The sequence below is a fragment of the Bufo bufo genome, chromosome 2, assembly GCF_905171765.1.
Source record: "Bufo bufo chromosome 2, aBufBuf1.1, whole genome shotgun sequence".
Lineage (NCBI taxonomy): Eukaryota > Metazoa > Chordata > Amphibia > Anura > Bufonidae > Bufo > Bufo bufo.
In genome coordinates, this window is record NC_053390.1 from 163249836 (window position 1) to 163276601 (window position 26766).

Sequence of the window (26766 nt, forward strand, 5' to 3'; positions counted from 1 at the left end):
GCTGTTAGTGATGCAGTGCAAGACACAGACATCTTTTAGTCTGTGCCCTGAGCTCTATGCAGCCCAGCTCAGGCAGTGCAATAATAATGACACCGGCCTCTGATAAGCTACAGGAACTAGGGCTAAAGCCTATTAGAGGAAATGGTGGGCCAGGGAGACACCGCTTCCGTGCCCCGTCACGGTAGTTAACTGTATTTCTGTCCTGAATACAGCGATGCAGTTGAATATGTAGAGATGTGCGTTTACACAATGGAAGTGCTCATTGCCCATGGCTCTTCCACTGACCCCCACTTGCCCCTACCTGGTGCTGCCTGAGGCAATCGCCTCACCTTGCCTCATTGGTTTTGCACCCCTGTTGGTAAGGCCAAAAAAAACAGGAGTGGGTCCAAAACAGAGATGACACATGACTGTATAAATAGAGCGCTATTTCACCTCAATTACAGAATCAAGGCCTAATAATTACTTATGTATAAAACAACGTGAACACCCCAAAAGCAGTAGTATTAGACCACTATTTCACCCCAATTACAGAATCAAGGCCTAATGGAATTACTTATGTATAAAACAATGTGAACACCCCAAAAGCAGTAGTATTAGACAGAATGAAGGCCTAATGGAATTACATGTGTATTAAACAATGTGAACACCCAAAAAGCAGTTATATTAGAATGCAATTTCACCCCAATTACAGAATCAAAGCCTAATGGAATTATTTATCTATAACACAAGGTGTGAAACTAAATAACTGAAAAAATACAGCACTTTTTCAACCCAATTACAGAATCAAGGTGTTATAGAATGACTTATCTGTCACGACCACCCCCGTTTAAATCAGACTTATGACCGCCAGGACTCCCCAGCATGGAGAAAAGCCCAACCGAGGGTGGACCGGGACAGGGGGAGATTCAGGATTACCCAATCAATCCTGTACTCCTCTTATTTTCTGCTGCCACCACGTTCGTGAGTGAACGACTCTATAATTGTAGGGATAGGGGTTCGGACCACTCACAGATCAGCCCCACTACCACGCTACAAGCTAATACCAATCGAATCATAAAACAGATATGTCTCTAATATCAGTTGACTATAAGACAGGTAGGTCTCTTCAAGGCGTACGAGTACTTTGTTGCAGTGGGGCTTAGAGCGATAAGAGAGAGACAATTTAAAAGATATGAAAATATCTTTTACTTTAAGTAACACAGTTGTTAAACAAACAATGCATACAAAAATTGACAGAAAAAGATTACAATAGCAAGCTGGGAAGCATGTGGAAAATAAACGGGGATAAAAAGAGAAACCCCATGGCGAGGAGGAGGAGCAGCCTGGCTCAGTACCTGGGATCACAGCTAGCAATACAGAGGGCCATGAGCAGGTGGCAGCAATGTTCTGGTGATCCCTGAAACGCGTCCAGTTTGAGACAGCAAAGTTCTTCCTCTTCTCCAAGTCCCCCTGTCGAGTTCCCAAGGTGCTGATACCAAGAGGTAGCCCCCTGGATCTCTATCGACTGGATTTGTGGACAATCGCATGGTCCAGGCTCTAGGACCTAACACAGCATTAATCGAGCTGTTCCCTAACGAGCCGCGTGTATCACGCGGTGTGCCGCCAGGTCACGTGGACGCCGCGTATCAGACCTAGAGACCACACGGGACGCCGAGGTGAGTCCGGGCGGCGAAGAAAGGACTATTCTCCATCTCTGCCAAGTATATTGCTTGCTTGGTGCCATCCAGGCGTTTTATGCCCACGAGGGCACATTTATACCACGTTTGTACTATATTATATTGTATTTTATTTCATGTATGAACTATTTTATGCTAGTAACTTTTTATATTAAATGTGGTAATAGACATTTGTTTCCTGGTGGTCCCGGATATTTGAGTGCCCTCCTATTATTTATACTTTTTACTATCTTGGATTTTGCCTATGCAAAATCCAGGCACAAAACTTATGTTCCAACGGACAGCCTATCGGCGATGTGACCACAGGGCAAAAATCTCTCCTCTCCCATTGCGCACTGACTTTTATGCCCCATTTTGTGGGAGGGTTGGCCCAAGCAATTGCTGGCCAAGGGCTGCGCGGTGGGTGTTCCTGAAGGAGGGTTTGGGAGAGCTTATTCGCCCCTCCCTGCTGCTGGCCAGGCCAGTTTTCCCTAATTTTACAAAAAATGACCCATAACTTTGCTGGCGTAATAAATATGAAAAATCGGCACTTGTGCTGGGTCCCCCATGAATTTATGGACGATTCAATGGGTAACACCATACCTCTCTCCCCTCCAGGTGACTAGTAACCCATTTACCAGTCTGGGAAGACCCCAGAGCTACCAAGTTTGGACTCTCCCAGTTCCTCTGGGTGAGAGGTTCATTTTGAGTGTACCTATATTTTTGGGTCATAATTCCATATAGCCCCAATATGCTTTTTGGGGTTCTCAGAGCGTGGTTCACATGTCTCTCCTTATGCGCTTCCCCCTCCCAGCTGTCTCTGCTTCTGATGTGTAAATTGACCAGGCAGCAAGGAAGGGCCAACTAGCATGTGTTTAACTTTCATGGTTTCAAGGTGGGCAGGAGACGCATGGTCTGGGGTTTGTCCTTAGAAGCTGTCTGAGGTGTAAGGTGATCTCAGCAGGGGGTGATTAGAGTCTGTGGTCTCCAAAGGCTACAGGAATGGCCATATATGGTGTTACGGCATACAAGGGAATGCTCCAAACTCCGAACAGAACCTCACGAATAGCTGCTAGCAGACGAATAGGAAACGCACCCAAGCGGCTTACACTCCTAGCAATCAGTCTCTAACAGCATACAGTGAATCCCCCCAAGAACAAGACGAGGCTCCGTGTTGAGGATAAAGCAGTGGACAAACATCACTACTCAAATATACAATGTCCCAACCATTACAGTAAACATAGACATTTAACATATCCCCAGATGGCTTGGATCTAAGCGCTCAATATATCCAAACAGCGCTCAGATGCCACAAACACAGTCAAATTGCCATGGGGTTTAAGTTTAGCATGGGCTGATGAGAGGGCCCATAATCCTGGGTCAAGAGGCTGGCAACCAGGCTTCTCCACCACCCAGTGGCGAGGTTGGTTTTGCCACATATGGACGTCCTGTTCCCTGGCTAGAAGCGGTTCATTTTTTTAAACTGACAGTCAACCGGACAGTCAACATTTTTATGAATAAGATCCGGATGGGGACGTGACATTGTGTCACATTATCTATAACACAATGTGGACACCCCTATAGCAGGAGTATTAGACCGCTTTTTAACCCCAATTATATAATCACGGCGTTAAAGAATTATGTATGTAAGCAACAATGTGAACGCCACAATAGCAGTAGTATTAGACAGCTTTTTCACCCCATTAGTGCATCAAGGTGTAATAGAATTTCCTATCTATTAACAAAGGAGGACACTGTTCAATTAGTCCCTGCACTTTCCCTATGCTCACCCTATGCTCTCCCTATAGTGTTTATAAAGTCTACCTAGATCTCCCTACACTGTCCCTGTGCTGTCCCTCAACTCTTCCTAACTAAAATTTTACAAATAAAGGCTTTCTCAATCACTGTCCCTAGCCCCTGTCACGTCTCTTCACAGTAAAATGGTGGAGACCAGGCAGGATGAGTTTTTTTTTAGGACTTTGGCATAACAGTGGCTGGCTATCTGCTGATTGGCTGGCTGCACTGCATTATGGGTGATCCTTAATTCCCAGGCTTCTTGCTTTCACTTTGTAACATGTGCAGCAGCTGTTATAGAAAAATCAGATTTCATGAATCGCGAGGTAATTTGGATTCGTGATGAATTGAATTTTTCCTGAAATTCAGATTGTATTCCACTTTGTTAACCATTGGCTGTTTTGCGGTCCACAAATTGCGGATCCGCAAAACACGGATAAAGGCCATGTGCATTCCGCATTTTGCGGAACAGAATGGCCAGCCCCTAATAGAACAGTCCTATCCTTGTCCATAATGCGGACAAGAATAGGACACGTTTTATAATTTTGCGAACGGCACAGAACAGATGTGCGGATTTGAACAGCACACATAGTGCTGTCTGCATCTTTTGCTGCCCCACTGAAGTGAATAGGTCTGCATCTGACCCTCAAAAATTGTTCTCACCTCTCCATTGTTCTCTTCTGTCCCTTATATTCGGTATCTTCTAACTTCTCCTGTGTTCTCTCCTGTCCGTTATACTCAGTATCTTCTCACCTCTCCTGTCCCACATACTTGGTATCTTCTCACCTCTCCTGTGTTCTCTCCTGTCTATTATACTTGGTATCTTCTCACCTCTTCTTTGTTCTCTTTTGTCCCTTATACTCTGTATTTTCTCACCTCTCCTGTGTTCTCTCCTGTCCCTTATACTCGGTATCTTCTCATCTCTCCTGTGTTCTCTCCTGTCTAATATACTCTCCTGTGTTCTCTTCTGTCCCTTATACTTCCTTATTCTCTCCTGTCTAATATACTTGTTATCTTCTCACCTCTCCTGTGTTCTCTTCTATCCCTTATACTCTGTATCTTCTCACCTCTCCTGTGTTTTCTGTTGTTCCTTATACTCTGTATTTTATCACCTCTCCTGTCCCTTATACTCTGTATCTTCTCACCTCTCCTGTGTTCTCTCCTGTCCCTTATACTCGGTATCTTCTCATCTCTCCTGTGTTCTCTCCTGTCTAATATACTTGCTATCTTCTCACCTCTCCTGTGTTCTCTCCTGTCCCTTATACTCGGTATCTTCTCACCTCTCCTGTGTTCTCTCCTGTCCCTTATACTCAGTATCTTCTCACCTCTCCTGTGTTCTCTCCTGTCCCTTAAACTGTCATGCTGCTTCAAGGCCCTTAGTAACAGTGCCTGAACCTGTGCTGCACATGCTCAGTAGTAAGTTCCTTCTCTAAAGACCAGAGGAGGAAGTTCAGTACTGGGCATGCTTGCCGTCATTACAGAACTGCTAGACAAAACAGGAAGACAGCACTAAAGGGGTTGTAACTTTTTACAGGTATGTGTATACAAGTGTATAACAGTGTTTTGCTTAGTGCATTCCACATTTACTTGCAGAAAAATTCAGGAATTTCAGAAAATTTCACTAATGTCAGGCATGTTAATACCCATTTTCCTGCTGACAGAAACCCTTTAATCTGTTTAACTCCGCCTAGCATATAAAGGCGGTATAGATAAATGGGCTTTAAATCATTAAAAGATGGCAGCTAGTTGTGTCTTCATGTTGGGATTGCAAAAATATGCAATCTAAGATACAAGACAACACTGAGTTCGTAGCAAAGCTTGACCATTACCAAACTTCAAAAAAGCTAAATTTAGCCAACTAAGAGAGGCCATAGGCCTAACTAACTGGGACAAAGTCCTCAAAAATAAAAATACAGCCACAAAATGGGACATCTTTAAAAACCTCCTAAAATCTCATTGTGAGAGGTACATACCGTATGGGAATAAAAGGTTAAGGAACAAAAAGAAACCAATGTGGATAAACAGAACTGTAAAGAAAGCAATAAATGACAAAAAGAAAGCATATAAAACACTAAAACAGTAGGGTAGCACGGAAGCACTGAAAAACTATAAGGAAAAAAACAGAACATGTAAAAAACAAATAAAAGCGGCCAAACTAGAGACCGAGAGATTAATTGCCAAAGAGAGTAAAACTAACCCTAAAATGTTCTTCAATTATATAAATGTTAAAAAGTATAAATCTGAAGGTGTCGGCTCTTTAAAGAGTAATGAGGGGGGAGTCGCAGAGAGCGACGAGGAGAAAGCAAAAGCTGTTAAATATTTTTTTCTCCAATGTATTCACTGAGGAATATAAACTGTCAGATGAAATGCTGAATGTTGAAATAAATTCGCCATTAAAAGTGTCCTGTCTGACCCAGGAAGAAGTACAACAGCGACTTAAAAAGATCAAAATAGACAAATCGCCAGGACCGGATGGCATACACCCCCGTATCCTAAGGGAATTAAGTAATGTCATAGCCAGACCCTTATTTCTGATATTTGCGGACTCTATACTGACAGGGAATGTCCCACAGGATTGGCGCATGGCAAATGTGGTGCCGATGTTCAAAAAGGGTCCAAAAACAGAGCCTGGAAACTATAGGCCGGTAAGTTTAACATCTGTTGTGGGTAAACTGTTTGAAGGTTTTCTGAGAGATGCTATCTTAGAGCATCTTAACGGAAATAAGCAAATAACGCCATATCAGCATGGCTTTGTGAGGGATCGGTCATGTCAAACTAATTTAATCAGTTTCTATGAGGAGGTAAGTTCTAGACTTGACAGCGGCGAATCAATGGATGTCGTATATCTGGACTTCTCCAAAGCATTTGACACTGTACCACATAAAAGGTTAGTATATAAAATGAGAATGCTCGGACTGGGAGAAAACGTCTGTATGTGGGTAAGTAAGTGGCTCTATGATAGAAAACAGAGGGTGGTTATTAACGGTACATACTCAGATTGGGTCACTGTCACTAGTGGAGTACCTCAGGGGTCAGTATTGGGCCCTATTCTCTTCAATTCAGTATCAATTTTCGCAGATGACACTAAACTGTGTAAAGTAATTTACACTGATGAGGACAGTATACTACTACAGAGGGATCTGGATAGATTGGAGGCTTGGGCAGATAAGTGGCAGATGAGGTTTAACACTGACAAATGTAAAGTTATGCACATGGGAAGAAATAATGCAAGTCACCCGTACATACTAAATGGTAAAACACTCGGTAACACTGACATGGAAAAGGATCTAGGAATTTTAATAAACAGCAAACTAAGCTGCAAAAAACAGTGTCAGGCAGCTGCTGCCAAGGCCAATAAGATAATGGGTTGCATCAAAAGGGGCATAGATGCCCGTGATGAGAACATATTCCTACTACTTTACAAATCATTAGTCAGACCACACATGGAGTATTGTGTACAGTTCTGGGCTCCAGTGAACAAGGCAGACATAGCAGAGCTGGAGAATATCCAGAGGAGGGCAACTAAAGTAATAACTGGAATGGGGCAACTACAGTACCCTGAAAGATTATCAAAATTAGGGTTATTCACATTAGAAAAAAGACGACTGAGGGGAGATCTAATTACTATGTATAAATATATCAGGGGTCAGTACAGAGATCTATCCCATCATCTATTTATCCCCAGGACTGTGACTGTGATGAGGGGACATCCTCTGCGTTTCGAGGAAAGAAGGTTTGCACACAAACATAGAAAAGGATTCTTTACGGTAAGAGCAGTGAGACTATGGAACTCTCTGCCTGAGGAGGTGGTGATGGTGAGTACAATAAAGGAATTCAAGAGGGGCCTGGATGTGTTTCTAGAGCGTAATAATATTACAGGCTATAGCTACTAGAGAGGGGTCGTTGATCCAGGGAGTTATTCTGATTGCCTGATTGGAGTTGGGAAGGAATTTTTTATTCCCCTAAAGTGAGGAAAATTGGCTTTTACCTCACAGGTTTTTTTTGCCTTCCTCTGGATCAACTTGCAGGATAACAGGCCGAACTGGATGGACAAATGTCTTTTTTCGGCCTTATGTACTATGTTACTATGTTACATTAGAGGGACCAGATTTACTAGCTCCTAAGCTGAAGAGACTCAATTGACTATAATGGGGTCTGCTCAGGATGCTGCTTCTTTACTGGACCAAAAAGTCTTGCATGCAGGACTTTTTTTTTCTGGTCTTTTTGACAAAATCTGTGACAGTATCCCGAACTCAGATGTGAATTTATAGTATTAGATGAAAGTATAGCATCAGATGCATGTTTAACACACAAATACAGAGCAAGAACCAAGACCACTACATACATACAGCACGAGAACCGCACCTATAAGACAAAAACACCATCAGAACCAATCTCACTATGTAAATACAGCAACACAATTAAATCCGTAAGTCAAATACAGCACCAGAATCAACTACATAAATGCAGCACCAGAACCAATCCTATAAGTAAAATACAAGTTCACTGCATGAATACAGCACCAGAGCCAAGATTATAAGTCAAATACAGCAACAGAACCAAGTTCACTGCATGAATACAGCATCAGAACCAAGATTATAAGTCAAATACAGCACCAGAACCGTGTGCGGTACATATATATTGACAGATTTTAAAAGTTTAATACAGATACCATTTAAGCAGTCACGTTAGCACTCGCTATATAAGCTTGTACGGTGTGAAACTACAGCTTCCAGTATGGCCTTTATGTATAGCGCCTGTCATATGTGACCCCTTTATGTACAGTGCCCCTTATATGTCTCCCCTTTATGTATAGCGCCTCTTATATGTGCCACCTTTATATATAATGTCTCTTATATGTGCCCCCCTTTATGTATAGCGCCTCTTGTATGTGCCCCCTTTATGTATAGTGCCTCTTATATGTGCCCCCTTTATACATAGCACCTCTTATATGTGCCCTCTTTATGTATAGTGCCTCTTATATGTGCACCTGTCACGACTGAGGATGGGGAAAACCCTCAGCTGCGCGATGACAGAGGATGGTAGTCACGTCTTGGCCAAAACCACAGAACTAGGGAGCAGGTCACCTCCTATTGCCTCCCTAATCTGACCCTAACTCCTAGCGACATGAGCCGACCTTGAAGGTAGGAGGGCTCATGCTCTGGAACCTCGGGTCCCTACTTGCACTCCGCCGGTCCCTACACTAGGAGCTGGGTAGACTACCTGTTCCTCCTGGACATGGAGAAATAGGAGTCTAAAGATGGCCAAACTATAAAGACAGGGGAAACGGAAACAGGCATATGGCAATGGCAGGTAAGTACTAACACCCACCTGCCACAGACACAGGGCCTGGGACCCAAGTATCAGTGCTGCTGTCCACAAACACAAACGACAGAGCACACACACCACACAGGACACCAGGAAACCATACGCTGCAAAGAATAGACATGACACACAAGCACATCCTCATAACATTGTGTATAAACAATACATGACAATTTGTTTATGACCAACAAGGGTGGCCCCCACTGGCAGATGGAAATAACAGGAGGGTTTCTCCAGCAAAAGCATGGCTGAAGAACCCCTCAGCTTCAGATCTCCAAAGAGGCTTTATAGCCCAAAGTGGCCACACCCACACAGACACACACAGGAGAGGGAATTAACCCTTCCAACACTAACAGGGATTGAAATCACTTAAAGGGGAAGTGTCCAAATGCACATCACACTGTAGCTGTTACCGCAGGCAACGACATGGGTGGCAACCATGTCCTAGGAGTCAGCCAGAAGGCCGAGACACTGCCACCACATGTACACATACCAAACGTTGCCACGGGCAGCCACAGTGAAGGGAAGTGTCACAGTGCACACCCAACATAAACCTAGTGCACACCAGACATACAAAGTGCATGACATACACACACACACACCTAACAGAGAGGTTGCTAGGTGCAACCGCATGCACATTGCCGCAAGCTGCCTAGCACCAGCTCAGGCTGCTCTACTGCGACAATACCCAACTACTTGTTGCCCACGGCAACCACAAGTGAGGCTACACACTAGCGGCCCTCACCTGTGGTTGAACAACTAAACCAGACCATAGGCAACCGCATGCGGTAAAGGAGTCACGGCCATGACCATGGCCGTGACAGCACCTTTTTTTGTATAGTTCCTCTTATATGTGCCCCCTTTATGCATAGCGCCTCTTATATGTGCCCCCTTTATGTATAGTGCTGTCACAGCCACGGTTTTGGCTGTGACTTCTTGGGAGCCGCATACTGTTGCCCGCGGTTTTGGGTTGTAGTGTCAACCGCAGCTTGAGGCATAAGGTTGTTAGCCTCAAGTGCGGTTGCCACGGACAACAGCTATGTGTGCGGTTCCCTTCGAGTTGTGTGCGCGTTTGTACCACTTTTGTATGTCTGTGTGCACTTTGTTTATGTTTGGTGTGCACTGACATTTTCCCATCACTGTGGCTGTCCGTGGCAACGTTTGGTTGTATTATGTACATGTGGTGGCAGTGTCTCGGCCTTCGGGCTGACTTCCAGGACACGCTTGCCACCCATGTCGTTGCCTGCGGCAACAGCCACAGTGTGTTTGTTGTTTGGACACTTCCCCTTTTAGTTATGTTTTCCCTTCTGTGGTTTTGGAAGGGTTAACTCCCTTTCAGTGTGTGTGAGTCACGGGGTGTGTCTGATTGTTGGGTGTGGCCTCTTGGCCCTATATAGCCTCAGTTGTAGGCAGTAGCCAGAGAGGGTGTTTCAGCTATGCTGGCTGTAGACATCCTCCTGGTTACTTACCAACTGCCAGTGGGGGCCAACCTTCTGGTCATAAGCAAATATATATGTCCTTTGGTGTCTGGAAGATGTGTTTGTTTTTATGTTTCTTTATTGCACCAGTGGTCCTGGGTTCCCGTGTGTTTGTGTGCTGAGTCCTGCTGTCTGTGGGCAGTACATCCACATGGGTTCCAGGCTTGGTTGTCTGTGGTAGGTCTCTGTTATGTTTGTGGCAAGTACCTGCCATTGCCATAGGTTGCATTTGTTTCCCCTTGCTTGCAGCTTGGCCAGTGAGACTCCTGTTCCTCCGTATCCAGAAGCAACAGGATGTCTTACCCTGACTCCTAGCCCAGGGACCGGTCGGAGGGTAAGTTAGGGCTCAGAGGTTCCTGCGCATGGGTCCTCCTACCTTCAAGGTCGGCCCATGCAGGTAGGAGTTAGGGTCAGGTTAGAGACGCTGTAGGAGGTGACCTGCTCCCTAATCCTGTTTGTCCTGGTCAAGCAGCGACCACCATCCTTCGGCACACGGCTGAGGGTTTCCCCCATCCTCAGCCGTGACAAGTGCCTCTTATATGTGCACCTTTTATGTGACCTCCAAATACAGTGTACACACTGTAAGGGGTTGCTCTCTCAAGCAGGGCGGCGGTGACAGATTTGTTTGCAGACAACAGGATTAAAGTCCAAATTGATGTTTTATTTTATGACACTCCGTTAATTTACAGGCCAAGCCAGTTATAGTTCACTGTGTACAGTGAAGTTCCAGCACCACAAAACATAAACCAAACAAAATAAACTCCTGCCCGTCTGGGCTCTAACTAATACAGATTAGTTTCTAGCTCGCCTATTGAGCGCAGGTCACACACACAAAGAATCCGGCGTCTCTAGCCAGCTTCCTCGACTTCTTTCAGGCATAACTCTCTCTGACTGTCAGCCTGGGATGTGCTTTTATTTCCCCCTAACGATCCTAGCTGGCTACACCTGGGTATCCCTCAGGCTAGGGGAAAACCTGCCCTGGAAAGTGGGTGGACCGGGGAGGTCCCACTACCACACCTACCTTCCCAGTCCAAATAAAATCCAGCCCTTGAACTTTAAATAAAACTGTCAGCAACCTACACCTTGCTAAAACCACTTTAGCTTTTCTGGATTTTACTTACCTCACCCAGTTGAGGAACCTGGGTGAGATATATACCCCTTCCAAGACTTTTCCATACACATTACCACAACACACTGTGGTACAATACTCGGTAGAAGCTAGAATGCAGTGGGTAACAGAAGGTATGACGTCACCGGTTACATGTTGCTGATGGTCATGTGGTCAGAGTCATAATAGATGCAGTGTGTATATATAGTATATATAGCAGTGTACTGATATGTGCGGTACTACGTAAAAATTACACCTTGTATCTCACATGTCAGTACACTGCTGTGTATACTATATATTTCTAGATGAGATAATGTAGATGTCACCAAGAGTCCTATGTAACACCAAAGATAACACAGTGATACATCTCTGAATACAGATAATGAAGTAGATGGTACCTGCAGTCCTATGTGACACCATAAATAGCACAATGATATCTCTCTGAGTACAAATAATATAGTAGATGTCACTTGCAGTTTTAAGTAAACACCAAGGGGGAGATTTATCAAACTGGTGTAAAGTCAAACTGGCTTAGTTGCCCATAGCAACCAATCAGATTCCACCTTTCATTTTCCAAAGGAGCTGTGAAAAATTAAAGGTGGAATCTGATTGGTTGCTATGGGCAACTAAGCCAGCTCTACTATAGACCAGTTTGATAAATCTCCCCCCAAGTTTTAAGTAACACCACAGATAACACAGTGAGTTCAGATAATGTAGTAGATGGTACCTGCCTGTCACATTCATTTTCTACGCCAGTTTTTGGCGTGGAAAATTACCTTAACCCTTAGGATACAGGAGGTTTTTTCGTTTTTGCGTTTTTATTTTTCTTCTTCTTCCCTATTTTCCTTGAGCCATAACTTTTATATATTTCCTGTCACATAGCTGTATGGGGACTTATTATTTGTGGGACAAGTTGTACTTTCTAATGCCACCATTAATTGTGCCATAAAATGTAGTGGGAAGCGGTAAAAAAATTCCAAATGGGGTAGAATTGGAAAAAAAACTTAATTCCTCCACCGTTTTACGGGTTTTGTTCCCACTGCGTCTTGTTTGTGGCAAAACTGACCAATGTCCTTTATTCTCTGGGTCAGTACTATTGCAACAATACCCCATATGTATAGGTTTTTTTATGTCTAAATAGTGTAAAAATAAAATTAAACTTTGACAATAAATTTTTTTTTACATCACCATATTCTGACCCCCATAACTTTTTTATACTTAAATCTACTGAGCTGTTTAGGGGCTCATTTTTGGCGGAACAATCTGTAGTTTTTATTGATACCATTTTGGAGTGCGGATGACTTTTTGATCACATTTTATTACATTTTTTTGGGTAGAAGAAGCAATGAGAAAATGGCAAATCGGCCATTTTAAACCTTTTTTCCATTATGCCATTCGCCATATTGGATTTATTTTTCTATTTTAATAGTATGGGCGTTTTTGGTTGTGGCGATACCCATGATGTTTATATTTATTGTTATTTAGGTATTTATCTTTTAATTATACGGAAAAGGGAGTGATTAGAATTTTTATATTTTTTAATTTTTTATATTTCTTTTACATTTGAAAACTTTTTTTTTAATGATTTTGTGCCTCATATTTTTTAATTTTTAATTTTGGTCTATCAGGGATTTTTTAAATGTCATTTAAACTCAATTTTGCAAATTTCTTATCCTGGCCTGCCATCTGGTGGCCAAAATAAGAATTGCAGCATGAACACTTACAGCCTCATCAGCGAGGCTGAAAGTGTTCAGCGCAAGTGCGATAGCTGAATTGGTCACAGCATCTAAAAAAAATTATTACAGTGATCTGCATTATTGCCGGTCACGGTAATTAGCCGCAGGTCTCTGCTATTTGAAACAGCAGAGATCTGCCTGCCATGGCACCCGCTGCACGTGCTAGCAGGCGCCATGTTTACACATCGTTCCAGCGCTAGCGAAGGGGTTAAACTACACCAGCAAGGGAACTGATGTAGATTAAATCAGGTCGCACAGCCAGTGGTAGCAATCGCCAAATTTATGTACAGGCCGCACCTCAACATAACTTTGGCGCATCCGCCGGCAGCGCAGAGAGATTAAGACCAGCGTCTAAATCGCAAACACGGGTAGAACATACAAACTCCATGCAGATGTTGTCCTTGGGCAGATTTGCGCTCAGGACCCCAGTGATAACCACTGAGACACCGTTCTGCTATTTATCAAGTTCTCCAGCATTATAGTTTTTGAACAGTAGAGATCAGGGGCGGACTGGGAATTTAAAGTGGCCCTGGAAAAAATACTAAAAGTGGCCCAGTTTTGTAGTGGAGTCCAAATTAATGGAAGGCAGGGCCAGCAATACCATATTGTGGCACATTATACCACCCCAAGAGAGCCAAATACCACAGTCCATCACAAAATACATCCCCAAAAGCTTCCACTGGCCGGCCGTGAGGTGGGCTCAGGTGGCCCCCTGGGCATCAGCCCACCGGGAGACTTCCCTGTAAGGTCTATGGCCAATCCGCCCCTGGTAGAGATAAGTGAACTGATTTGTACAATTCTCTCATCACTACTAGTGTTGAGCACGAATATTCGAATAAGGAATTTTTATTGCAAATATCGCCACTTCGAGAATTCACAGATATTTAGAATATAGTGCTATGTATTCGTTATATATCGAATATTCAGCATTTTTTTCCATCTGAACACATGATTACTCTCTGCTTCCTGCTTGTGGGCCAATGAGAAGGAAGCAATGTCAAGTTCACAACAATACTTAGTGCACCAATCAGTAATCTGTAGTCAGATCTGCTAAAATGTGAAGTTGCACGCAGTGCGAAAAAATATTCTAATCACTGCCGATTAGCGCAATCGCGAATATATTGGAGCACTTGACTCTATCTGCATATAAAGCTATTCTAATGTTCTGCCATGCCAACCATTGTCTCCAGTCTCAGGAAACTTATACCAGCTTGAAAAATGTAGCCAAAGTAACCCACGCCTGTATTTCGCGTTATGAATTCGCATTACGCGATTTTTACATTGCCGATTTATCGCATTCAATAAAATAATCTCGAATTCGCGAATATATGACGAATATTCTACAAAATATTCGTGAAATATCGCAAATTAGAATATAGCTCATCACTAATCACTACTAAACAGCATAAATCGATATTTCTTATATTATAGTACGGTTTAATACTGGTAATTACACTGTAGAAAGCCGTCATGCCTGACCTGAACTAGCCCCATTCTTAATTCCTTCATTATCAGGATGCCAATGGTGGCCGCCCCCTGATAGTGGGTACTTTATAGTAACCGCATTTCGTGCGATCGCCCTGATTCAGCCTCCACATTCGATCTTTCTGAAGCCAGCGTCTCTTTGCACATTGAGCATCCCCTTGGAAACCAGGGCAGGGCAGCCTCATCCCTGCCAACTGGTTGAGGATCCCTCCAGTTAGTATAATGTATGCTGCTGACGTGGAGGGAGTGCATTGGAGCTTTCCTAAGGGCTGGTTAATGTAGGAGGTGCCCTGCTCCGAAATACTCGGCATCTGTGCAGGTGCATTTGGCTGGGCATCACGTCCATATGCCCTTGTGCACAATATATAGCTGCAATCACATACTATGCTCTCTTACCCCTCATCAGTCACTTTCTCAGAGCAATACATGAGACACAGGCGAATTAAAGATCAGAGATTTCGGAGAGCACCACCCAGGGACAGATCAATGGAGGGGGCAGAGCAGCTGAGGCATTGCCAGTTGTATCTCTGACACCTCCCTGGGGACAGCTCAATGGAGGGATAGTAATCACAGGGAGCACAGTCCTAGGAGCAGTGATTTGCTTCCTTCCCTCCCTATTCTTCAGGTTAACCCTGTCATGGGCGGCTCAGCTGAGGCACAGTGTTCTTGCTGTCTCCTTCATGGCTTATGTCTCCCTCCTGTATGTTTCTTGATACATTTTAATGAATGAACTAAACTGTTGTAGATATTGTACCCTCCTCTTTCCCTTCTGTGATCCTTCTTTGTCTGAAATATATAGAGAAGAACATTTCCATCCATTTAGACAGTGATGGCAGCAAATGCACTAAACAAACTCCAAGTGTGCCTATAAATACCTGTGTTATCTGCACACACACTGCCAGTGACTGAGGGCACAGGCTGGCATGGTCCCTTATCCCGGGCACACACAGACCCTGCCTCCTTCTTCTGCTGCTGCCCCATTGGCTGGGATCTGTGCTCTATTGATTGAGGAGCTGAGCTGAGTGCCTGTGTCTCATTCCCCCTCCTGGCAGCCCTGTCCTCCTCTACCTCCCCGAGATGCTGAAAGTCACTCTCCCCTCCTCGTCCTCTTCGTCTTCCTCAGCATCCTCCTCTACCTCCTCCTCCTCTTCCTCCAGGTCTGGCAGCACTGCACCGGATTACTGGATCGATGGCTCCAATAAGGACACCTTGGCCCATTACTACGAGCTGGAGTCCGAGCTGGGACGGTAAGTAGAGCACATATCATGTCTGGTGGATGGATGCAACAGTGGTCCTCTCCTTGCATCTCATCCCTCCATGGAAGTTCCAGTTATGATCATTCAGTATCTCTACCTAGATGTTCCCATGAATGGGCAGGAACCATGAGAGGAGATGTTGTGTGGATAGCAGGGGCTGGAGCTGGTAGCAGTGCTGAGTGTAATCATAGCATCTCATTCTTCCAGAAGTCTTTGGAGACACCATGCATTCTTATTCACACCACATCTCAGGGTAGAAGTCAAGGTTGTGCCCAGGAGCTGCTGTCACACAACAGACATGGAGATATGTGCTGTGTAGTTCTCCACTAGGTGGGATTTCTTCCATGTAGGCTGTGATTGCATCTTGTTGCACAGCAGGTGGATGCAAAGGATTAATCTTGTTGCCCCCTTTTGGAGATCAGATGTTGTCTCCACCTTCTTGAGGTCACTGTATGCACTTTGCCTGATTTGTAACAATGGAACTAGACCTATCTGTATTTATCTATTGTGACAGTGCACTGGCTTATGATAATGCTATTATTATAATGTATTATGTTTTATTATCATGTTCATCCTGTACTAGAGGAGAGAGTGTGTGGTGCTTTCATTCATGAGATGGGTTTGATATAAATTGCAGTGCTAAATGGAAAATGAGAGTTTTCTAACGAGTTCTAATTCGTTTTTTTGTTGTTTTTTTTTTTAGAATGTTTACATTTTTAGCATCTATTGTTATATTATCGATACATAGAAACAGTCAGTAATAACACTATCAGGGCTCCTGCGCACAACGCTATCTGTTTTTGCGGTCCGCAATTTGCAGATCCGCACCCAGTGCTTGCCACCATGTTTTCTTTTACTTCTGCAGAAATGTCCTATCCTGTTCCGCAAAATGGACAAGAATAAGACATTGTATTTTTTTTTTTGCGGCAACAGAACAGACTTCATGCAAAACAAACGGATGCAGACAGCACACACCTGCATCTTTTTCGGCCCCATTGAGATGAATGGGTCCGCCTCCGATCCACAAAAAACGTGGATTGGATTCGGACCAAAACTATATGCATGAGCCCTAAATGAGGTTGTGACATCAGCAGGTCAATACGTCTATGTATGTTAACGTCTTTTGTTACCTACTGAAGAAATTATTAGATATAAATATGATTTATTTTTATTATTGTAAATAAATGATATTGAACATAAAGGGGTCATGTATCAAAAGTGTCATTTAGGTTGCAGTGCCACAGAAAATGACAGTATCTGCAGCAAATGTTTAAGAAGTGACACTTTGACTTGAACTGGGTAAGTAGGATACATACGTAATATATTAGCTGGAGCTGAGGATGCATAATTGCAATCATTTACAACCCCCACAAGTCACCCCCCTCTTTTTCAGAGGACCTGTCACCTCTCCTAATGTGCCTGTTGTAGTCACTACATGCATTCCCCATGTAAGGCTGCTTTCACACTCGCGTTTGGTGCGGATCCGTCATGGATCATGGATCTGCACAAACGCTTCCGTTGAGATAATACAACCGCACGCATCCGTTCAGAACGGATCCGTTTGTATTATCTGTTACATAGCCATATTGCGTCAGTGAAAACGGATCCGTCCTCATTGACTTACATTGTGTGTCAGGATGGATCCGTTTGCTTCCGCATCGTCAGGCGGAGGCAAGCAGCGTTTTGGTGTCCGCCTCCAGAGCGCAATGGAGGCGGAACAGAGGCAAACTGATGCATTCTGAGCCGATCCTTTTCCATTCAGAATGCATTAGGGCAAAACTGATCCATTTTGGACCGCTTGTGAGAGCCCTGAACGGATCTGACAAACGGAAACCAAAACACCAGTGTGAAAGTAGCCTAATAATTCTGGAGAATCTAGTCTTATGACTCTATGTTGTGCCATTTCCTTATTATTCGTACTAGAAGTTATGAATGAATTGTCAGCAGCTTGTAGTAAAGGTACAGATGGGTGTTACCTGGAAGGCGGAGGAGGGGGTGTCCCTGCACAGTCTGACACTAGCAGCACTGGTTGGACAAAATCAGACCCACCAGCTACTGGTAACACTCAGCTGGACCTTTACTGCAGACTGCTGGCAGTTTATTTGTAAACTTCTAGCAGGAATAATACAGGAATGGCACAGCACAGAGTCGTAAGAATAGATGCTCCAGAATTTGTTATGACATGGGGAATGCAAGTAGTTACTAAAACTGACATGTCAGGAGAGGGGACTGGTCCTCTTGAATGAAAGCTGTCACAAAACATGATGTACTATTGTAGAAATGACATGAATTTAATCCATATCCTAGATGCAGCATACAAAAGGTTATTAATATAATGTCAGACAATATGAAAGTGTTTATGGATTCAGGGCACGAATAACATATTTCAGAAAGGAGTTTGTCATAGGGAGCAGGAAAAGGCTATAAAAATAACTGAAAAAAGCAGCCACTTTCTCCCAACTCTGCCCTTTTGTCTTCCTATTAAAGGCTGCAGATTTATGAAACAGGTTTACAACAAACAACAATAAAAGAAATGTAAAAAGCATCATGACAATTTACAACTTAGAATCGGGTTGGTTTGAAGCTGTCTGGGGACTGACATCACTCAATGCAAAATGCTCCACCACTCAGCTTGATGGATTTAGGTGGGGATCCACTGCGGTGTCGTGTTTTTACAGGGGCTGTGGAGCTGGTGGCCCCCTGAAACTACTCGTCCTTCAAGCACTTTCCCAAGCTGCTTCCTATGCCACATTGTTAAACCTATTTTATGAAATACCATGTTCTGGAACAACTTAAGGGTCCTTTCCAACGTCCAGATTTCTGGTTTCTCATCCGTTCCACAATTTTGCGGAATGGGTGTGGACCTATTCATTTTAATGGGGCTGCAAAAGATGTGGACAGCACACGGTGTGCTGTCCGCATCTGTAGTTCAGCTCCGCGACCCCGCAAAAAAGATAGAGCATGTCCTATTCTTGTCAGCAATCACGGACAAGAATAGGCATTCTATCATAGGGCCGGCCAAGTGCGGTCCTCAGAATGCACACAGCCGGTATCCGTGGTTTGCAGATCCGCAATTTTGACCCTTATGTTAAGTAACACACTCTAAAGTGTTATAAAGGTGACCATGCACATGACATAGATGTAGGTTGATGGTTGAACGAATGATCATCTGAGGAACGATCGCTTCGCTGACACGACAATACACATGTTAGTCCATACTAGCAGTTACAGTCGTCCAAACTGGCCATGCATATTCATTGACACAAGGCAGAAGATGAAGGATCTGTCTGGAACATTATTTTTCTGGTCTGTCATCGATAGGTTGAAACAATTGTTTGTTAAATTTCACCTGAAATACAGCTGTGTATAAGTACCTGTACTCCACTCAAATGCTGAAATTTCAGGTGTTGACCTCATATTGTCCCTCATGTCAATGATCTGTGGCACGTTGCTTGGTGAAGTCTTAAAACGGTTTTCCAAGATTCTTGAATTGATGACCGATCCTCTGGATAGCTCATCAGTATTTGATCAGTGGGGGTCAGACACCCTGGACCCCTGCCGATCAGCTGTTGTCCATTTGATAGCGGCTGTGCTTGGTATCACAGCTCAACCCCATTCACGTCAATGGGGCTGAGCTGCGCCTAGGCCATGTGACTGATGAATGTGACGTTACACGGCCTATGTGCTGTGATGGCTAACCTCCAGCACTTCAGCTGTGCTAAAACTACAACTCCCAAGATGTACACTTGCTTGGCTGTTCTCAGAACCACATAACACCTTCCTGATTGCTGCTCTCCATTCTGGCTGTATCATTTTGTTGTATGATTTTCTAGCTCCCTGACTTAAATTTATCCCTCAATGTGGTCTCCACAATTCATACACCATCCCCTACCATGTTATCGACTGGCACAATTTCTCCCCAAGACATTGGTTCTGGTTCTTGCAACCTACATCTCATTCATTGCTATGTACAGTACCTGCTCAAGCTAGTTCCTCCTGTCCTCATGGGTGGTCTACCAGTGACTTTCCTGGACTATATCAAGACCCTGGACTATATCAACTTTGTGACCATTTATTACATTTATAACAGTGTGCTACCTCTAGTTGTCCTAGTTTATATTTTTCTCTTTCTAATGTGATTGTTATCGTTGTATATACTGTATATTCTCTTCTAGGCAGTCCAGCATTTGTATTTTTTCCCTGCTAGGGACCCAGAGGATCCCTGCTCTTCAAAAGTTGCAGAAGCAACACATTTTCCACCCATCATAGTTCTCATTCAGTTTGTCTCCGATTTTGGATGTTGGCCTTCACAGCCAATAGACTGTCTTTAGGTTTTAGCATAATTAGGCTTTGTTCACATTGCTCTTTAGCCTTTAGAGGTGTGCGTTTGGAGGATGGAAAACTATAGGCATACAGTGGCATATATTGCCAATAGGCTGCCATTGTTATAAATAAAAACAAATTACATTTGGTCTACTACTCTTTTCCAAAAAGCAAAAAAGCTACTTGAAGCATACTATATGCCAAAAATACACTATAACATACACTGGGTGAATGGGGCTCTATGGATGCCTTTAGGGTTGCATATGTGAGCAGTGCCTTACAAGGAATTGTGCACAAAATCAAAGGGCTTGTCCAAGTTATTGTAAAATCCACCCACTCCACGAAATAACAAATAATAATAAATAAAAAAAATCCTATACTTGCCTGTTTCTCCACTTCAGTTCTCTGTGCCACCGTTCCGGTTCTCCACTTTTTCTTCATACAAGACAGCAACTGTGATGTTCAGGTGGCACGTGACTGCTGCAGCCAATCGCTGCCTGTTCATATGCACTAATAAGACACATGTAAAGAGATTGGGGACATGAGTCACCCCCTTTAAGTTAATTAACCCATAATATTTTAAACAGTCTGCCAGAATGCATACATAACAGTAAACCTATGGTGGTCATGCACGCTAGATGTAAATGTTTGGCTGACAGCTATTGCTTCTGCCATCCCACTTACCATACACATGCATGCTTGACTCGGCCACGTGTGGGGGGGAAGGACCTCTGCTTCGCACCAAATGATTTGGTCCTGTTTCCAGATGTAAAATACATTACTATACTACGGTGAGAAGCACTGAATTCATCAGATTAATTACCGTCTTATTTCTTTTTAATCAAATTTATTTTTCTGCTTTGAAGTTATGCAAATCAAAGTGTTTAGGGAATAAATTTGATAAATGATCATGCAGTAGAAAATAAAAGAATAATATTTGCAAAATTATTAACTTTTATTTATCGTATATCCTTAGGGTGTAATTATATGATATGTGAAGCAGGACAAGGACCCATCTGTGTCTTTGGTCAGTTTAGATCCTAGGGGGTGAAAAACAACATTGAATTTGTATGGTGTAACATTTGAGCAACTTAAGTGCATTTTTTTTCTCATCAAATAAGTCAGTGTTTTAGGGTACGGTTATGTAACTGCATTGCTTTCTTTTGTCTTCCACAATATTTGAATGATGTGTGATAATGTCAGATTGTACTTAACTTAAGTTGCGGTACACATTCAATAGCTGACAAATGCCACCTTAAGACTTTATTCACATCAACTTTATGGGCTACATTGGAAGGATGTGTTTAATTAGCATCATCATCCCACTGAAGGCACCACAACCAAAGTCACTAATGTTCTGCTAGCTGCTCGAGCTAAAAGTTATTCACCGATCCTTGCTGTAACAAACTCTCTCATCCCTTGACATCATGTATTTCCCTGTCTTGGATTTCCTCATACCTCAACAACTGAACATTCAGTGTCTCCCACTCACACCTCCTTGTCCTGCCCCCTCTGTCAGTGTCCCTCAAGCATCTGTCCTGGGACCCCTAGGAGGCATTCACATGAACGTATGTATTTTGAAGTCCGCAAAATGTGTCCGTTTTTTCTTGTGTACTCAATGACTTCAGTGGGTCCATGGTTCACATTTGCGGACAAGAATAGGACATTTTCAATCTTTTGTGCTGCTCACATAATGGTTTACAGGATTTCTCACGTACATCCGCCATACTCTGTTATTGATTAACTCAGGACATGAGACTCTCCCTAACATCCAAACCTTAAAAAGCAACCTGAAAACCCACGTCTACAGGAAGGCCTACAACCTAGAATAAACCTTGCTGTCACTCCACAGTCTTTAGAGCAACTTTTTCCCTCATCTACAGTTTCCTTCCCACTTCCCTTGTAGATTGTAAGTCCTCATAGGCAGGGTCATCTACCCCTCTGTTCAAGTCTCACTGTTAGTCTTTGCTTATTGTACTTATTTTGTTTTATATTATGTATGTATACCCTTATCACATGGATAGCGTACTGAAATTAATGCTTTTTAAATAATAAAATAATTATCAAAGAAAAAGTATCCCAATGTATTCAATGACATAGTGTCACAAATTTACCTGTCCAGGCCCTAGCGTTTGTGGACAAGAATAGGACCTGCTCTATATTGTTTGTGGGGCCGTGGAACGGAACTACAATTTTTGCAGTGTGCTGTCCACATCTTTTGTGGCCCCATTGAAATAAATGGGTCCGCACCCGTTCTGCAAAATTGCGGAACTGATGCGGATCCATTTATATGGTCATGTGAATGTAGCCTAATGGAGCGCTGAGTCATGACCTATCAGGTTCTTATCCTGGAACTCGGTGATCTATTTAAACCCCTTCCTGGCCAGATACCAATGCCAGTGATAGGTTTTCACTCCCTAGCTTGGCTCCCAGTTCTGTTCTGTGTGCGCTTGGATTGCTTATTGGATTGACCTCAGCTTGCCTTTGCCCACTTTCTTTCTCGTGATTTGGCACCGTCTGGTTCTGACTTCGGCTTGGCTATTCTGACTACTCTCTGCCGTCTGATTTGGTACTGCATTGTCCACCTGGTTACGACCCATTCCTGTATGACTGCATCTTTGTATAGTTTCTTCTGTGTGTGTGTGTGTGTGTGTCAGTCCTGCACCTAGAAGAGTAGGGAACGTCTACCAGTTACGGACTTGCTGCCTAGGGCTTGCACTGCAAGTAGGTAGGTAAAGCGGGCTTGGTTCCACTTAGGGTTCACTGTCTGTGTGTTCGTGCCTATTGTGCTGAGACATAGCCATACATTTCTGTGGGACAAATACATGACAAATGAGTGGCCTTTTGATATTCATTTCTAGTATTAATATGTGGATACTGTTTAACAGTATTGAAAAGTGTAGTCAGTAGTCAACATGACAAAGTATGCATTAAAGTACGGTATATATTTTTTTTACAATGAAAGTCGATGGCATATATTTGCAACTTGACTGACATGCAGTGGAAGATGATTTCCCATACAGTTCATCGTAAGAACAAATGTGTATAGTAATTGTGTGCTCCAAAAGTGGTGTAAATGAATACTCACAAACAAGTGAAATACTATGGAACTTCACAGACACATTAGAGCTGCAAGAGCCACCAAACATAAGGACATCCAGCAAAAAATGGCATCTAGCCGTAGCTTAAAACATTAAGAGCATTACAGTTTGCCCAGATGTTTTATGCATGTTGATGCTACAAACAGCATTTGAGTGCACTTATGTACGTTAAGTATAACTATGTGCACTATGTTTTCATATATAAGGTGAAGATGATATACCACTAAAGTTGCCTCCATTGATCTGAGACTGACTGCAGTGAGTATAACCAACTGTACAAGAGGAACGTGATAAAGGTCAGTTCAGATGTACATGAGAGCGTCAGTAAGTTGTAGTGTGTAAATACCTTAAGACTTGGACTAACAGTAACCAGATTATATCTGCATTCTTCATCAGTGTATTAACATAAATCCTACTATTGCTTATTGCCTTAGTAAACGGCATCACTCAGTCATTACAATGTTGTGGATACGCTATTTGAGCTTGTTCTGTAATCCTGTGTATATGGGAGGATTATTTGGTCAGGAGTTGGGTGGTTGCACAGGACTGTTTGCTACTTGGTTGATAAGAATCAGGTTTTACTTAGAATAGGTTTGTACAGTAAGCATTCTGGTTTCTGTTTGATTTCAGTTGTTGATAAAAGAAGCTATCATCCTTCAGATCTGAAGATCGTATTTGCCAGTAACTATGGGTGGTTGGATTATACTTCCTGAAGATAGCTGAAGATATTGAATTTCTTTTGGGTAATTTAGATGGGGTCCTACTGGCAATCTAATGTCTGTGAGGGCTGCCAGACTGTCTCCCGATGATTGGACAGATTAGATTTTGTCTGTCTGATCTTATCTTTTTCTATATAATAGAAGGGTATAGAAGCGGTGATCAGCCCAACTATGTTACAATCGTATGCAGTTGTTGTTGAGTTGACCATGCATGTTAATAAAAAGTTAGGTTTCTGGAGGCTGTTGGTTGAATGATTGGCTGACATAGGATGTCTAGAGCACAGTCACTTGCCCGTTTTCTATAATGAGAGTAACAGGGCATGCAAGTCTACCTTTCTGCAAGGAATAGGGGTAGTGGGTTACAACTTTTAGGGAGGGTTGACATCAGCGGTACGAATTCCATTATCCAGGGCGGAAAAGAAAGTTGTGTCGACATAACGGAAACCAGATGGATCTGTTATGGTGCCCATAGACCTCTATTATGATGGATCAAAACAGAATGCCTCTAAAGGTTTCCGTTTTGAATTCCGTCTTACACATTCCCTTATTTTCCATTATAACTATGTTATAACGGAAAACAGTGACGGAATTCGTAATGCTGATGTGAACCCGCCCTTGAACCTCAAGGATGAGAAAGGTATAGTATGGCATATATGCCAGCTTTTGGCCAGACAGAAAATACTACAGGCAGAATTTTTTGTTTGGCTGAAAGCTGGCATATATGCCAGAAAGCGGCTGGATCCCTTCTGGATCCCATTACAGTGAATGGGGATCCGGCAGTGCACGGTGGTATCCCGGTATGCAGGGTACAGTGAACCTCTGCCGGAACAGACTGCCGGAGTTCAAATCACATATGTGAACCCAGCCTAAAATGTGTAGTAACGCTAGTGATACAGACAGTTCAAATGTTCGTTTTCCATTGTAATTATTGATTTGCCAGTTATTTTGGCCTCAGTGTTTTCAAAGCAGAGACCAAAGGATCATATATCCTGGTCATCACATTCTTTTGGAGATCTGGATGTGTAACTCATGCTGACCTTGGTTTAAAACCGAACTCTGCGTATCCATTTTAAATGCAACAACGTATTTGGAGGGGGACAGGGTCGATGCAACCAAGGTTTTCATGGCTCCCGTGTTTCGCTATAAGTGGAACTGTTATTCTGTTTTGCATTCATCTAGCATTAAGCAATGTCTTGAAGAAAAAAGACTACTCATGACATAGAGTATAATATGTAACCCAGCAAGTAGAATTGTGTTTCTGAGTAATATAATAAAATGATTGTCTATAATAATAGTTTTGATATATATTCTACCTCCTTAACATTCAGCCCAGAGACCTAGAGTAGGGTTTGAAGAAAGAGAGAGGAGCGTGGCTGTAGATCTTAGATATGTAGCATTAATAGCTATGTGTGTACTTTCCAAGTATATACTATATCACTGCATGAGCAGTCAAGGATTCTAAAAATCATTCTCTTAGGGTTGAATTCTTAGAGGGGAGTGTATATAACTCACTGAAAGATTTAAAGATGACCTTCTATATGGAAAAAAAAACTATATAAAATACTTAGAAATGCATAAACAGCAATTTCTCCGAGCTGGAAAATATGGCAGGTTAGCCAGCAGTATTTCAAGTCCTACTATTGGCTGTTTTACAGACTATATACTGTTATACATTGCAGCTTTATAATGGAAATGAGTACTGTAATCTGATTCCTCTAACTGCCCAGATTTTTTTTGATCCTTCATGCTTCTGTGCGGTAGATCATCCAGCTCTGTGCCACCGCCTTCAGCAAAATATATACTGATTGGAAGATTATCTGTTACACTCTGGAGCCACCACTAGGGGGATTTAGGTGATGGCAGTATACAATAAATATCTACATAATGACTATACAATAGTGATGAGCAAGCATGCTCAGCAGATCCGAGTGCTTGGCCGAATAATTCAGGTGCTCGAATACAATTTTTAATACAATGGAAGTCAATGGGAGACAACCAGGCACCCCCTGCTCGGAAGACAATAGAGTGTCTGGTTCATAAAAAAAGGTTAGAAATTGATGGAAACCCCATTAAAAAGGTTTGGCAACAGCATTAAGAGGATAGCTGGATGCATCTTAGACTCCTATTATGTACAACATGCAATAGACAATTACACAAAGGCTATATGCCAAAAGCCAGGTATGTAAAAGTCATCCATCTATCCATGAGACAGATAACAGCCAGCATACCTTACAATGTCGGTAAGAGCAGTGAGACTATGGAACTCTCTGCCTGAGGAGGTGGTGATGGTGAGTACAATAAAGGAATTCAAGAGGGGCCTGGATGTGTTTCTAGAGCGTAATAATATTACAGGCTATAGCTACTAGAGAGGGGTCGTTGATCCAGGGAGTCGGGAAGAAATTTTTTATTCCCCTAAAGTGGAGAAAATTGGCTTCTACCTCACAGGGTTTTTTGCCTTCCTCTGGATCAACTTGCAGGATAACAGGCCGAACTGGATGGACAAATGTCTTTTTTCGGCCTTATGTACTTATGTACTATGTTACTAATGTCAGCCTTGTGCACTATGAGATATTCCAAACCAGCTCTCATCTGACTGAGAACCAGTAAACCTCAAAATTATTTTGCATCTGTTGGATGGCTTGGGTGGACCTGCACACCTAGATCAATATCATTAGGGCAACAAAAAGTTTTCCGATTGTCCTAACATAATATTCAATAACCTTTTTATGCAGTTTTGTCATGTAAAAAACTCATTTGCATAAACATGGTCATATGGGAAGACATGG

General features: G+C 42.8%; 1 protein-coding gene across 2 annotated transcripts in view; it reads left to right on the forward strand.

The window, feature by feature from the left end:
- Nucleotides 1–15631: 15631 nt before the first annotated feature.
- Nucleotides 15632–26766, forward strand: part of CAMK4 (calcium/calmodulin dependent protein kinase IV) — a 356965-nt gene continuing 345830 nt past the window's right edge. For both annotated transcript variants that reach the window (XM_040421616.1, XM_040421617.1), the window contains exon 1: nt 15632–15828. In XM_040421616.1, the coding sequence (XP_040277550.1) occupies nt 15659–15828 (170 nt within the window). In that variant the 5' untranslated portion in view covers nt 15632–15658. The remainder of the gene's footprint in view (nt 15829–26766) is intronic.